The sequence below is a fragment of the Copadichromis virginalis genome, linkage group LG14, assembly GCF_057382275.1.
Source record: "Copadichromis virginalis isolate Kocher_CV1m ecotype Utaka linkage group LG14, C_Virginalis_male_GT1.1, whole genome shotgun sequence".
NCBI lineage: Eukaryota > Metazoa > Chordata > Actinopteri > Cichliformes > Cichlidae > Copadichromis > Copadichromis virginalis.
The window spans coordinates 43,110,803-43,125,073 of NC_140631.1; the positions used below are offsets into that span (position 1 = coordinate 43,110,803).

Sequence of the window (14,271 nt, forward strand, 5' to 3'; positions counted from 1 at the left end):
CCGCACATCCTTTGTACATCCTTTACGGCAGAGTCACCCACAATCAGAGTTTCAGGCCTAGCCTTTAGCTTTCCCTGTGGCCTTTCACTTTTCAACAGATTTTCAGACCTTATTTCGCTGCTTTTAGATGGATGGTTGTCCGATATAGATCCAGGGTCCTTTGATAGTGGAGCAAATCTGTTCTGCAGTTTCACATTCAGTTGTTTTGGAGGTTTGTTGTTAACCTTCCTATTCACGGTTGTCCAGTCCTGTTTCCTCTCGTATACAGGGGTAGAAGAGCTTCTCTGTCTCGTAGGAAGTGAAGGCCAGTCGGTTTCAGAGATTTCAGCTCGCTGTGCCCTGCCTGTGATACGTCCTCCCCCTTCCAGGAGACATGATTTATGTCTTGGTTTTGCACCAAGACAGTCCAAGGGGGGATTATCGCTTGAGGATTTATAATAATGCACAGAGTCTACTTTCTTGGTCATGTTATCTGTGCTCCTTAGCTGTGCACTAGCTTGCTCATCGCCATTGTTTTGAATCAAAGGCAAGGTTGTTTCATTTCCACACAGTCCATTTACCTCCACGTTTACTTCTAAGTATCTGTACTGCAGTACAGATACTGCAGTACAGCGTGTACTCTGTTCAGCAGGCCCTGCACGTGTCGCTGTCGGTGCTCTGAAGGTTATTCCAGAGTTGGCTCCGTTCCTCTTAAGCCTTTGGAATATTTTCATGAACAGCTGCTTCCTACAGGATCATCAAAAGGTGCTGTGACCTTTGACCTTTTCACCTTTACAGGTCAGCAATGAAAATACTCCAGCAGAACAGAGTTCAGACGTGTTGTCGTCTCTGCGGCTGATGTGACATCTGCGTGTCAATATTTGAGCTGTGGTTAACCATCAATCCGTCAGCTGCTCCTCCATCCTCCATTTTGCCCGCAGCCGTCGGACAGACATGCTGCCGTCCACAGCCGTGACTCTGAGCGTTGGCGCTCTGCTCGTCTGCTCTGCGCTCATCCAGTGTTCAGGTGAGACACACCCACGCTCGTGTTTTCCGCCTCTGCGGCACAGTCTGAGTGTTTCCGTTTTTCTGTCCACCCCTCAGTGTTCTTGGATCGGTCGGCGGCCGGCCAGATCCTGCGCTCCTCCTCCAGGAGGCGACGAGCCAACTCGCATTTCCTGGAGGAGATGCTGCCCGGGAACCTGGAGCGGGAGTGTTACGAGGAGCGCTGCTCACTGGAGGAGGCCACAGAGATCTTCCAGACCCAGGAGAAGACGGTACGAAGCCCACCGCCGCCCACGCAGCAGGAGATTACCACCGTGTTACTTTATTTAAACATATATTAAAGCAAAGTCAGCACCACAGACCCGTGCTAACCCAGAGAGGGCCGCTTCGTCCTGATTGATGATGCTGGGCCCAAAACCTGACCCTCAGCGGGTGGAGCTAAATGCTTAAATAAGGATTTCGACGTAGTTCTAGTCAAGGGTGTGTAGCTAGCAGAGTGTGTGTAGAGGAAGCAGCTGAAATGATGGAAGTCATCAGAAAACATCACCCTCATTCATCCCGGACACGAATCAGGACGATTACAGAGCAGGAGATCAGCTTAGCTGCGCACACACAGGATGCAGAGCGTTGTCGTGTCTGCAGACTCTTACACAGTCGTTCAACATAACCACAGCTGCAGTCACTAACTCTGAGTCCTTGTCCCACAGATGGAGTTTTGGTACAGATACACAAGTGAGTACGAACAACCCAGTCACTCAGTTTGTGGCAGCTCAGCTGGATGTGCTTTAGTCTGACTACAGTCTGAAATCTTATCAGGTGTCTTCTACCAATGACTCAGCTGAGTTCCTCACCTGTGTGTCTTAGATCTGAACCCCTGTGGGACCAACCCCTGTCTGAACGGAGGCATGTGCACCCTGGACCGAGGAGACTTCACGTGTCTTTGTCCTCCCCAGTATCAGGGCAAGATCTGCAACACAGGTAACAAACACCTGAAACTCAGGTACACCACCTTTAAATCGAGCAAATGACACCTGACAAATGAAATATTTATGAAAATTGCCTTGGGTAGTGGTGTTGGAGTGCCACTATAGAAATGGTGGCTGTATGCAGTACTGCAGAGACCTGGCAGGTGGCGCTGGAGTTCAGTGTGGCTGTGCTGACGGATACTTCCTAGAGAGTGACAGACAGAGCTGCTCCAAGACCGGTAACACTCCCAGGACCCACATTGTATTAGTATTACTGCACATAATACTACAGTAAGTGCAGACGGGATTTATTACTTCCAGGCTGGACGACTGTAATTCATTATTATCAGGAAGTCCTAAAAACTCCCTGAAAAGCCTTCAGCTGATCCAAAATGCTGCATCAAGAGTCCTGACAGGGACTAGAAAGAGAGAGCAGATTTCTCCTGTTTTGGCTTCCTGTTAAATCCAGAATTCAAAATCCTGCTCCTCACATACAAGGTCTTAAATAATCAGGCCCCATCTTATCTTAATGACCTTGTAGTACCATATCACCCTATTAGAGCACTTTGCTCTCGCTCTGCAGGCCTACTTGTTGTTCCTAGAGTATTTAAAAGTAGAATGGGAGGCAGAGCCTTCAGTTTTCAGGCCCCTCTTCTGTGGAACCAGCTTCCAGTTTGGATTCAGGAGACAGACACTATCTCTACTTTCAAGATCAGGCTTCAAACTTTCCTTTTTGCTAAAGCATATAGTTAGGGCTGGACCAGGTGACCCTGAATCCTCCCTTAGTTATGCTGGGGAATTCCCATGATGCACTGGTGTTAATCATTATTCATATATTCATGTCTGTGTCTTTGTTGGTCTCACGGCTAATCTGAGCTGATTTCGTGATCTTTCTTTCCCGTTCCTGCTCAGTGGCGTTCCCCTGCGGCCGTCAGCAGATGGAGGCTTTGGATCGAGGTCGCTCTCTGCTGAGTTCCTTGGAGACAGACGATGCCACGTGGGATTACAATGCAACAGACAGCTGGCTACCTGAACTTAATTCAACAGAGGTGTGGACAGCGAACGCAACAGGGAGAGGAGGGAACCTGACGGACAGTGGAGGGGCAGGAGGTAGCGAGATGCAGCCTCGTGTTGTGGGTGGATCCCTGGAGAGGAGAGGAGGGAGCCCCTGGCAGGTTTGGAGGGATCAGTGGAATAACGAAGCAGAACCTTGTTCTGAGCTGTGTGAACGTGCTGACTCTGAGCGTTTCTGTTCAGGTTCTGATCCACAGGTCTGACGGCTTCGGTTTCTGCGGAGGGACTCTGGTATCTGACCGATGGGTCGTTTCTGCCGCTCACTGCTTTGAAGAGTCTGCAGACCACATTACGATAGGTGAGGCCGGTGGTTTACAGTGGACCTCACCCACTGTGAGCGGCAGAGCAGCAGGGGTGCTCATGTAAACGCGCATACTTTGAATGCTAATCAGACACTGTTCACACATCTGTGTAGGCTTCTGCACGTCTGTAAAACCACTACACTCAGGTATGTGCCCTCTGCTGGCTGCAGCAGCGATTGCGGCATCTCGGTTCATCGATGCTGTCCCTTCAGTCTGAGCGCAGGAATGTGTGTGTGAGCTGGGTTTTCTGAGTGTGTGTGTGTCTGCAGGTGACTACGACAAGCAGCGTCCCGATCCAGGCGAGCAGCAGATCAAGATCCAGAAGGTCATCATTCATCCTCACTTCCACGCCTTCACCTTCGACAGCGACCTCGCTCTGCTCTATCTCGCCCGGCCTGTTCAGAAGGGCCCCACCGCAGTCCCCGCCTGCCTCCCCGACACCCACCTCTCCAAATACCTGCTGAAGGTAATTTCATCGGAAATGATGAGTGCTGCAGCTGACTTAGCCCATCTGTCTGATGCCGACTGTGTCCGTGTGCCCAGGAGGACAACCACGGCGTGGTGACGGGCTGGGGGGCCACCGAGTACCTGGGCCGCTCCTCGAGGTTCCTGAGGAAGGTGACACTCCCAGTGGTCGGCTACAAAGACTGCATCAGCACCACCGAGCAGGTGATCAGCTGAGCGTCTGAGCCCAACCCCGCAGCAACTGCTGATCTATACTTAGTGTTTGAGAAAGAGCAGCAACACAGCAACAGGTGACGTAAACGTTAGAAAAGCTGCTGCATCCTCTGATAAACTAGACTGTTTATCAGAGGATCTGGGGGGGGCTACTTAGAGGGTTACCTGGTACGCCCGCTGTCGATAGACCGCCACGTTCGTGGTGAACACCGACGGGCTGGACAGTTTTTGGATGGAGGTCCACAGGTTGGCATGTTAGCAGGGGACTGCTGCACATTCGTCATACTTAATACAAGTAATGACCTTTTCTAAAAGTAACTGTAATCTGATTACTGAGTGTAGTAGTGTCATCTCTACAAAATGAAACGAGGGTGGAAACTGCTTCGGCGAGCAGCACTGCTGAACGACAGTTGGGGTCGTAGAGGACGATAAAGAGCACACCTGTTCATGTGTCCTTACAGGAAGAACTGTTGGATGAACAGGTGTGCTCTCTGTAACGTGTTTGAATCCTGCACTAAGCAGACTGTGGACACCTGAACATGATGCACAGCATCTGCTGTCAGCATTGTTTGTGTACAGGTGTACATGTAAATCTGCCCCGTCTCAGGTGTGCTGTTCACTCGAGCGATACCGTCTATGACCAAATCAAACCAGACCAGGGTCAGCGATAGAGACGCAGCCGTTCCCACGTTGCCCTGATGCCCGGCCCCTCCTGTGTTTCCTGCAGGTGATCACAGACAACATGTACTGCGCAGGTTACCTGGAGGCCAGTAAGGACGCCTGCAGCGGGGACAGCGGAGGGCCGTTTGTGGTGAACTACAGGGGGACCTGGTTCCTGACCGGGGTCGTCAGCTGGGGGGAGAAATGTGCCGCCCGTGGCAAGTACGGTGTCTACACCCGACTGGGCAACTTCCTCAACTGGATCCGAGACACAATGGAGAGACGGGACGTGAACGGCACTGGGAGCCCGTGAAGCCCCGAGAGCCAAGCGTGCCCGGTTTCATGTGAGGGGATTATGGGATACCGAGTGAGCTGCAACCACCTTCAAACCGACTCTGAACACTGCTGCCACACTGACGCCATAAAGGGATCTGCTGCAGTAATAGTACAGCGAGTATGCATAGTGAGTACTTTAATACCACAGAGGAAGCATCACCCTGAGATTTAAAGCAATGCTGTGAAGGAGCATGCAGTAAATCTGTTGCTGTGTTTGTCTATGAATAAATGTCAAGGAGCAAAATTCACCAAATAAACAACGTGTGTAAGCTTCTCTTCATGTTCCTGGATGATGTTTGATTCACACACCTGTGGGTACATACATGCACAGACTATACATATGAGATGGTCACTGTGATGTCACATATTGGTCTTTGAGGTTGTTTTTCAGGTTTCAAACATTTTTGAGACCTGGCAGGAAGAGTGAAGGGGCCGAGCTGACCAGGCGACGCTGCACGCTCGGTAAAAATAGGCTTTTATCGTCCTGGATGATCATTTTCACTGTTATTGGATAAGCTGTGAACCCAGCAGCTGAGACCACAAACCCTTCAGATCATTTCATTTCCTACAGACTTCAGACAATCAGACCAGAGCAGTCGCCCCCTGCTGGACATTAGATTGAATGCAGGTCTAAGCAGTAATATCTGAATGTTGCTGTTACAGTAAACAGATCATGTCATCATTGTTGTGCAAACATGTTGATTTTGGTTCTTTAATAAGAGCTTTTGAGTGCCTCCCACATAAACACAGCAATGAAACAAAACAATGTTGCATCATAAAGCATCGTGCCATAACATGAGCAGCGCGTTACATAATGGGCCTGGCAGTCATTCACAGGTGTGAAGTAGTCAGACTCGAACGTCAAGGAAGGTGGTAGGGAAGCAGACTATGCAGACATTTAGGTTTCCAAGGTGAGCAATTCAATAGTGATGGGACGTTCTGTATCGAGGCTTCGGAGCGTGTGTCCAGTAATGGAGGGGGTGTTTCCGCGAAGCGCGTATCGAGGCTTGCTTCATTTATGGGAGGAGCTGAAAATGATGACGTCCGAAGCCTCGCTGCCCGGCTGTACCACGTGACTGGTTCATGAAGTGGTTCGAACTTTGCCGCGAGATATGACAGCGATATAAACCCCTCAGACTTCATTCAAAATGTGGGTGTTTGATGGAGAGTTGTTAGTGAGAGTTTGGAGACAGTTTGGAGGTTTATGAGAGTGAGGAGAGAAAGTCAGGAGAGAATGGAGCCAGCTAAGAAGAGGAGGATGTCCTCCCCTGTGTGGGAACATTTTGATCTTATTCCTCCCAACAAAGTATGTAAATTTCTACAGACGATGTATTTTCATGATACTGATGGTGCAATACAATTTATGTTGAGCTGTCTTGACTTTTGTACAAGGTGAAGTGTTTGCTATGTGCCAGGGAGCTGGGATATGACAACAACACCTCATCCATGCTTAGGCACTACAGAGCTTTGCATGAGAATAAGGGGAACACCGATTGTGGAGCAAGGCCAGGGCCCTATTTCAGGAAGCCGGTTTAGAGTAAACTCTGAGTAAGTATACCCTGAGTTAACGGAAACTCTGGGTTTCCGGTTTCACAAAGCGAGTTTAGATTAATCCTGAGCCAGTTACTATGACGACACACTCCGTGAAGCTAACCTGCCCCCTAGCAGGTTTACTTCAACTAACCCTGACGTTCTCCGCCTCTTTGTCAGAAACCTGACTGTAGGAAGTGTCAGACATGGCGTGCTCCTTCCTTGAAGAGCCAGTAGATGTTGAAGCCCAAATTCTCCGCAGAGCTCTCCGCCGGGAGAGAGTGATTAGAGCGCGTTTGGACACTTTATCATTTCCTGATGATTTCCTGTGTGAACGTTACCGTTTTTCAGCACAATCTATAATTCATTTGAATAACATCCTCAGGCCTAATATTGCTCATGTGACACATCGCGGACATGCTCTCAGTTCTGTACATATTATTTGTATTGCACTTCGGTTTTTTGCAAACGGGAGCTTTCTGTATAATATTGGTGACGCTGAGCACGTTTCCAAGGCTACCGTCTGTCGGGCAGTCAGGAATGTTACAGTTGCACTGAAACGTCTCCTGTACTCGTCTGTGGTGTTCCCCGGTCACAGACCCACAAGATTTATCAAAGAGGGATGCCACAAAATTGCAGGTATCAGGATGAACGAAACTTAATTCATGATGTGGTGATACTTGAACTACTACTTAAATATTACATTTATTCTCACGGTTCCCAGGCGTGATTGGCTGTATAGATGGCACTCACATTCCAATCATTGCTCCTTCAGTAAATGAAGGAGACTATGTGAACAGGAAGTCTTTCCACAGCATTAATGTACAGGTACATAGTTCCCTGTAGCATTTCAAACTAACAAATTATTTCATTATAGTAATGGATGCTAATTTGTGTTCTCTGCACTGTGAAGATCATATGTGATGCTGCCAACATTATCACAAATGTGGAAGCCAAGTGGCCAGGCTCTGTGAGTGGTGGTGGTGGAGGACCCCCACCTGTTTTTCGGGCCTCCGCTTTTTTTCTGTTGGCTATAACGGGTCACATTTGAGCATACAGAGTAAGCAAATATGTACTTGTAATGTGCTCAGATAATTTCAATAAGTGCTTACAGAAAGAAAATTAATGTGGCCTCTAACTGCAATTGATTTACATGGGACAAACAGACCAAGCACTATGGCTCATAATACAATTACACCTTACCTGTTTGGACTATATTTTTATATTTCATTTTTACTTGCTGCCAGGAACGTTTGGGGCCTGTTGGGTTGCACCTGCGCTCACATCACGTCACAAAATAAAATAAAATATAATAAAATAACGTGTTAAATGGGTGGAAATCCCTAGATCAATGTTTAAATTAACACTCACGCATTGACTCTGTCGGCTATGTTTTGCCATGCATGCTCCCTTTCTTTTGCAGCTGAGGCTGTGTTACTTTTTTCCCGCAAAATTTGCATGTTATCGGCATATGCTGCCATCAGAATTTCGGCCTCAAGCGCTGTAAGATACATTGACCGCGCCTTCTTTCCCTCCGTCTCCATGGTGACTCGCTTAATCTGTGCTCCACTAATCAGGGCTTTATGTATCCTCGTGCGCGCGCTTAACTTGGGGTTAAAGCAACTCCGGGTTGATTGAACTAATTGTTATCAGCCTTTCTGAAACCGAATATTCCGAGTTGGACAGTTCGGGGTTACTCAACCCTGAGTATCGTTTTTCACTCTGAGTTTTCTAAACCGGCTTCCTGAAACAGGGCCCAGGTGAGCCATCAAATGCAATGATAATATAGCATGCAGTAATGTTACTAAATGATATAACAATATTATACAACTGTTATAAGTTACGTGTGTGATATTTATATTTGTGCTTTGTCTTTATTGTCTTTCCTCAGGAGAACAATCTCCAATAGATGAAGACCTGGTTACCATGGTGATTGAGGACTCCCAGCCATTTAGCATTGTGGAGGACAAAGGATTCAAAAGATTTGTTAAATCATTAAATCCTAGCTATGTTCTCCCCACTAAAGGTTATAAAAGCAGTGAAAATTTAGTTTTTACAGAATAAAATGTGAACAGGCAGGAGTGAGGCTCAAAGCCTCAGTGTGTAGCTGTCCATACCTCAACGTTACAAAAGCACAACCACTGTCCACACCCCAACCACACCTCACCTCACAGTAAATGATCGTTTTCATTTCAAGCATTTCCAAATAATCATTTCCCATACTGCCACTATAAATATACACAGTATACTGCATCACTACAATATACATGTTTTACACACTCCTTTTGTTGTTGACATTTACAGGCTGTGTGCAAAATGCCACACTCTTCAAATTCATGCCAGCTATTATTTTTACGTCCAGTAGGTGTCCTGCTAGAGCAAATGAAGCGTCGCGTTGGGGTGAACCAATTGGATGAAAAGCCACCATGGCATGGCATGGCATGGCATGGCATGGCATGGCATGGCATGGCATGGCATGGCATGGCATGGCATGGCATGGCATGGCATGGCATGGCATGGCATGGCAACACCGCTCACCTCTCCTCCCTCCTGCGTCTGGTAGAGACTGGCTTTAAATAGGGCCATCAATTTCCCTCCAATTGCCCAGCCAGTACCACTCACTCAACTGAGGGATCTAAAGCTCTACACAGATTATCTAAAAACACAAAACCTCTACACACTTCTAACATGCACATTTACACAACTAAATGGCAGTATTAACAAAAGGAAAAACATTCAACAAATCCCTTTAAACATTAACACAGACAAAAGGAAACCCCTCCACTTGGTTTTTCCTGATGATGTCATGTGTGACATGATCAGGACTTTAAAATGAGGAAATGCCAGGCGGGCGTTTCCCCACACCTGACACTCATGATGACTGAAAAGACAAACAGAGTAAGTATGAACAAATGACTTAATCTGTAACATAATAAAGTATAACGAAACATAACTTAGTATTTGTCTTAATTTGCAGAATGTTTGATTTGCCGGCAACAAAACGCTTACACAAACAAACCCGGGATAGTGAGTGAAGCAATGTTACTTGACAAATAGCAAACCATAGCAAATACATAGAAACAGAATGTGTACAATGTGCAAAAACAAGGTAAACACATGTGGGACAAATGGAGAGAATTGCAACTGCTCCTCCACTTTGTCACAACAGGTTTATGTTCAAACTGAGGCCAGATGTGAACAACAGAACAGACAAAGGTTTCCACTGATGTCTGATCCAACAGCTGCTGGTTCACTCAGTCAGTCCAACTGGTTCCCAACAAGTCTGTCCCACTGTGTGAAAAATCTTACGGGCTTTACAGAGTTCTCAAACCACTTGGACAAAAAATACTTTGTGGTGGAGGTGGAGGCAGGCTGAAGCACCTGTGCTTCAGCCAGTTTTCTAAACCGGCTTCCAGGGCCCTATTTCAGGAAGCCGGTTTAGAAAACTCAGAGTGAAAAACGATACTCAGGGTTGAGTAACACCGAACTGTCCAACTCGGAATATTCGGTTTCAGAAAGGCTGATAACAATTAGTTCAGTCAACCCGGAGTTGCTTTAACCCCAAGTTAAGCGCGCGCACGAGGATACATAAAGCCCTGATTAGTGGAGCACAGATTAAGCGAGTCACCATGGAGACGGAGGGAAAGAAGGCGCGGTCAATGTATCTTACAGCGCTTGAGGCCGAAATTCTGATGGCAGCATATGCCGATAACATGCAAATTTTGCGGAAAAAAAGTAACACAGCCTCAGCTGCAAAAGAAAGGGAGCATGCATGGCAAAACATAGCCGACAGAGTCAATGCGTGAGTGTTAATTTAAACATTGATCTAGGGATTTCCACCCATTTAACACGTTATTTTATTATATTTTATTTTTTATTTCATACATTTTATTTTGTGATGTGATGTGAGCGCAGGTGCAACCCAACAGGCCCCAAACGTTCCTGGCAGCAAGTAAAAATGAAATATAAAAATATAGTCCAAACAGGTAAGGTGTAATTGTATTATGAGCCATAGTGCTTGGTCTGTTTGTCCCATGTAAATCAATTGCAGTTAGAGGCTACATTAATTTTCTGTCTGTAAGCACTTATTGGAATTATCTGAGCACATTACAAGTACATATTTGCTTACTCTGTATGCTCAAATGTGGCCCGTTATAGCCAACAGAAAAAAAGCGGAGGCCCGAAAAACAGGTGGGGGTCCTCCACCACCACCACTCACAGAGCCTGGCCACTTGGCTTCCACATTTGTGATAATGTTGGCAGCATCACATATGATCTTCACAGTGCAGAGAACACAAATTAGCATCCATTACTATAATGAAATAATTTGTTAGTTTGAAATGCTACAGGGAACTATGTACCTGTACATTAATGCTGTGGAAAGACTTCCTGTTCACATAGTCTCCTTCATTTACTGAAGGAGCAATGATTGGAATGTGAGTGCCATCTATACAGCCAATCTCGCCTGGGAACCGTGAGAATAAATGTAAAATTTAAGTAGTAGTTCAAGTATCACCACATCATGAATTAAGTTTTGTTCATCCTGATACCTGCAATTTTGTGGAATCCCTCTTTGATAAATCTTGTGGGTCTATGACCGGGGAACACCACAAACGAGTACAGGAGACGTTTCAGTGCAACTGTAACATTCCTGACTGCCCGACAGACGGTAGCCTTGGAAACGTGCTCAGCATCACCAATATTATACAGAAAGCTCCCGTTTGCAAAAAACCGAAGTGCGATACAAATAATATGTACAGAACTGAGAGAATGTCCGCGATGTGTCACATGAGCAATATTAGGCCTGAGGATGTTATTCAAATAAATTATAGATTGTGCTGAAAAACGGTAACGTTCACACAGGAAATCATCAGGAAATGATCAAATGTCCGAACGCGCTCTAATCACTCTCTCCCGGCGGAGAGCTCTGCGGAGAATTTGGGCTTCAACATCTACTGGCTCTTCAAGGAAGGAGCACGCCATGTCTGACACTTCCTACAGTCAGGTTTCTGACAAAGAGGCGGCGACAGTCAGGGTTAGTTGAAGTAAACCTGCTAGGGGGCAGGTTAGCTTCACGGAGTGTGTCGTCATAGTAACTCACTCAGGATCAATCTAAACTCGCTTTGTGAAACCGGAAACCCAGAGTTTCCGTTAACTCAGGGTATACTTACTCAGAGTTTGCACTAAACCGGCTTTCTGAAACAGGGCCCTGGGGCCCGTTCTTCGTACGTCGCTTACTACATCCAAGATCAAATGACACATCCAAGACCAAACCATCGCGCTAACCGTGAGCGCGCTAATCCGGTTCCCCGAACACACCTGCTGTTGACGATTAGTACAGCTGGAAGCAGTAATGTGACATCACTGGGTGTCGTAAAAGGGGCTACGCATCGATAGTAGAAACATTGATCGGCAACCCGCTGATTGGTCGGCGAAAATGTCGAAGGAGCGCGCTCGGCTCGGTATTTTTCGGCAGCAGAGCAAGAACCCTTGATTGAGGGATTTCAGGAGTTTCAGAGTTTAATTAAAACGCAAGGGAACACTGCAAAGGCTGCAAAAGCAAGGAGAGAGGGCTGGCAGAAAGTTGCTGACAAATTAAACTCGTAGGTAATTTAATAATAACAATAATAATGGAGTGGATTTATATAGCGCTTTTCAAGGCACCCAAAGCGCTTTACAATGCCACTATTCATTCACTCTCACATTCACACACTGGTGGAGGCAGCTACGGTTGTAGCCACAGCTGCCCTGGGGCAGACTGACAGAAGCCATCGGCCCCTCTGGCCAACACCAGTAGGCGGTAGGGTAGATGTATTATATTACACTATATTATCCAATATTATATTACATTATATTATATTGTTATATTTTATCCTCTTTCACATTACAGCCACAACAGGACCCACTAGAACATGGGAACAAGTAAAAGTGAAATATTAGAATATTCTACAGAATGGTAATATTTATCACTTATATTGCTTTTAGTCTCTTGGAAAGAGACCCTGAAATAATCTGTTTGTTTGTTTATAACAGCAACCAAGAAAAGGGCAGAGCAAACAAAGACAGGTGGTGGTCCTGCACCCCCTCGTCAACAAGTTGGTTAAGTAAATAATACCCTCACGGGAAAATCGATATCTCTCTATGAGCACACTGTCGCGCTGAGCTAAAGGATCCTGTCTGTCCCGCAATATACGCTGAATTCTGAGGACTCTCCTTATCAATCTTGCACCTTCCGCAATGGGTGGCTCGCGTAAACGGACAGGACATGGCTGCGACAGACTTCCCAAATCCACCTTCGCTTTTATAGCCGTGGTCTCTCATCTTGATTATACAAAGTAATTTACAATTACTACTCTGAAATATGAATTACATCTGTAATAATCACATACATGTAATAGAATGTTAATAGTACATTTCCCTTTTTTAGGAAATGACCTGTATGTATCTGTGTGACATCAATAAAAGGATCAAGTGCTGCATTATCTTTAGTTACATTGATAATATGTATTTATGGTGAAACAGTGGAAAAATATCGCTGTTGCTTTCGTATAAATGCAGCGGACATACCTGCGTGGCCGCGATCTAATCCTGTTTACATAAAGTAAACCTGCTCCCGAGCAGGTTTACGCTTACGGCTCTGTTGCTATGACAGCAAGTCCCGGATGAGCTTCGGGGAACCGAACGATCCAGGATCACGCGAAATCGTCAACAATCTAATCCAGCTAACTTACTTAGCGAGGTACGAAGTGGCAGCCGCGCCACTGTCCCAGACTGCGTGTGTTTTATGAAAACGGGCTCGTGATTTACGACGCATCCGAAGACCTGGAGAAGAGGAAGTTGATGGAAAAGGGAGCAGACGACCCAATACCACGCATCCCCGTACCCAAGCAGCGGACGCCATTCTGGGAAAGAGCGAGCGGGGCGCCGCGGCAGACCCGGATGAAATACATCCAGGAAAAGCTCCAGATTCAAGCGTATGGATAGTAACACCTAATTTTTTCCCCGCACCTAAGACTGCAGTTCTCCTCTGTAAAATAAGAGTAACAGGTTTGACCGCAGTTATGGGATGTTACTGGCTTTCTCCAAGAGCGCTGCTATGATGAGCCGAGATTACCAAGCAGCACTACGAGGGGCTCTCTGGGACTCTTTTTTTTTGGGGGGGGGGGGCGCAACCGTGGCTCAAGAGTTGGCAGTTCATCTTGTAATCAGAAGGTTGCCGGTTCAAGCCCGGCTCCGCCAGTCTCGATCGTTGTGTCCTTGGGCGAGACACTTCACCCGTTGCCTACTGGTGGTGGTCAGAGGGCCCGGTGGCGCCATGTCCGCAGCCTCGCCTCTGTCAGTGCGCCCCAGGGTGGCTGTGGCTGCAATGTAGCTGCCATCACCAGTGTGTGAATGTGTGGATGAATGTGCGTGTGAATGGATGTGTAAAGCGCTATATAAATACAGACCATTTACCATTTTCTGGCAGGAAACATCTTTCTGCCACCGAGCACAAAAAATTGTGTAAAATGGGGTTTAAAATCTGTATTATTCCTCACATATAAAAAAAAAACATTCTAGAGGAGTGGCCTTATTGTCAAAGTACATTTCCAGCTTTCCTCACAAATCAGAGATGAGGAGGGGCGTTATATGCTGGCTAAAGGGTACACAGATCACAAGGAAGTTACATGTTTAATGTGTACAGACGGCCAGGGACTGATAAAGATCTGATCAGGACCCTTTTTGAATTAATTGCAACAGAA

General features: G+C 46.5%; 1 protein-coding gene across 2 annotated transcripts; it reads left to right on the forward strand.

Annotated features, from left to right (window-relative positions):
- The first annotated feature begins 887 nt into the window (after positions 1–887).
- Positions 888–5,279, forward strand: LOC146694796 (coagulation factor X). Of its 2 annotated transcripts, XM_085431095.1 has the most exons (10): positions 888–1,006; positions 1,084–1,256; positions 1,692–1,716; positions 1,849–1,962; positions 2,054–2,188; positions 2,862–3,124; positions 3,207–3,321; positions 3,595–3,791; positions 3,869–3,994; positions 4,731–5,279. In XM_085431095.1, the coding sequence occupies exons 1-10, from the start codon at positions 934–936 to the stop codon at positions 4,974–4,976; spliced, it is 1,467 nt and encodes a 488-aa protein (XP_085287221.1). In that variant the 5' UTR covers positions 888–933; the 3' UTR covers positions 4,977–5,279. The 2 variants fall into 2 exon arrangements, with proteins under 2 accessions (XP_085287221.1, XP_085287222.1); XM_085431096.1 differs by lacking the exon at positions 2,054–2,188.
- Positions 5,280–14,271: the final 8,992 nt, after the last annotated feature.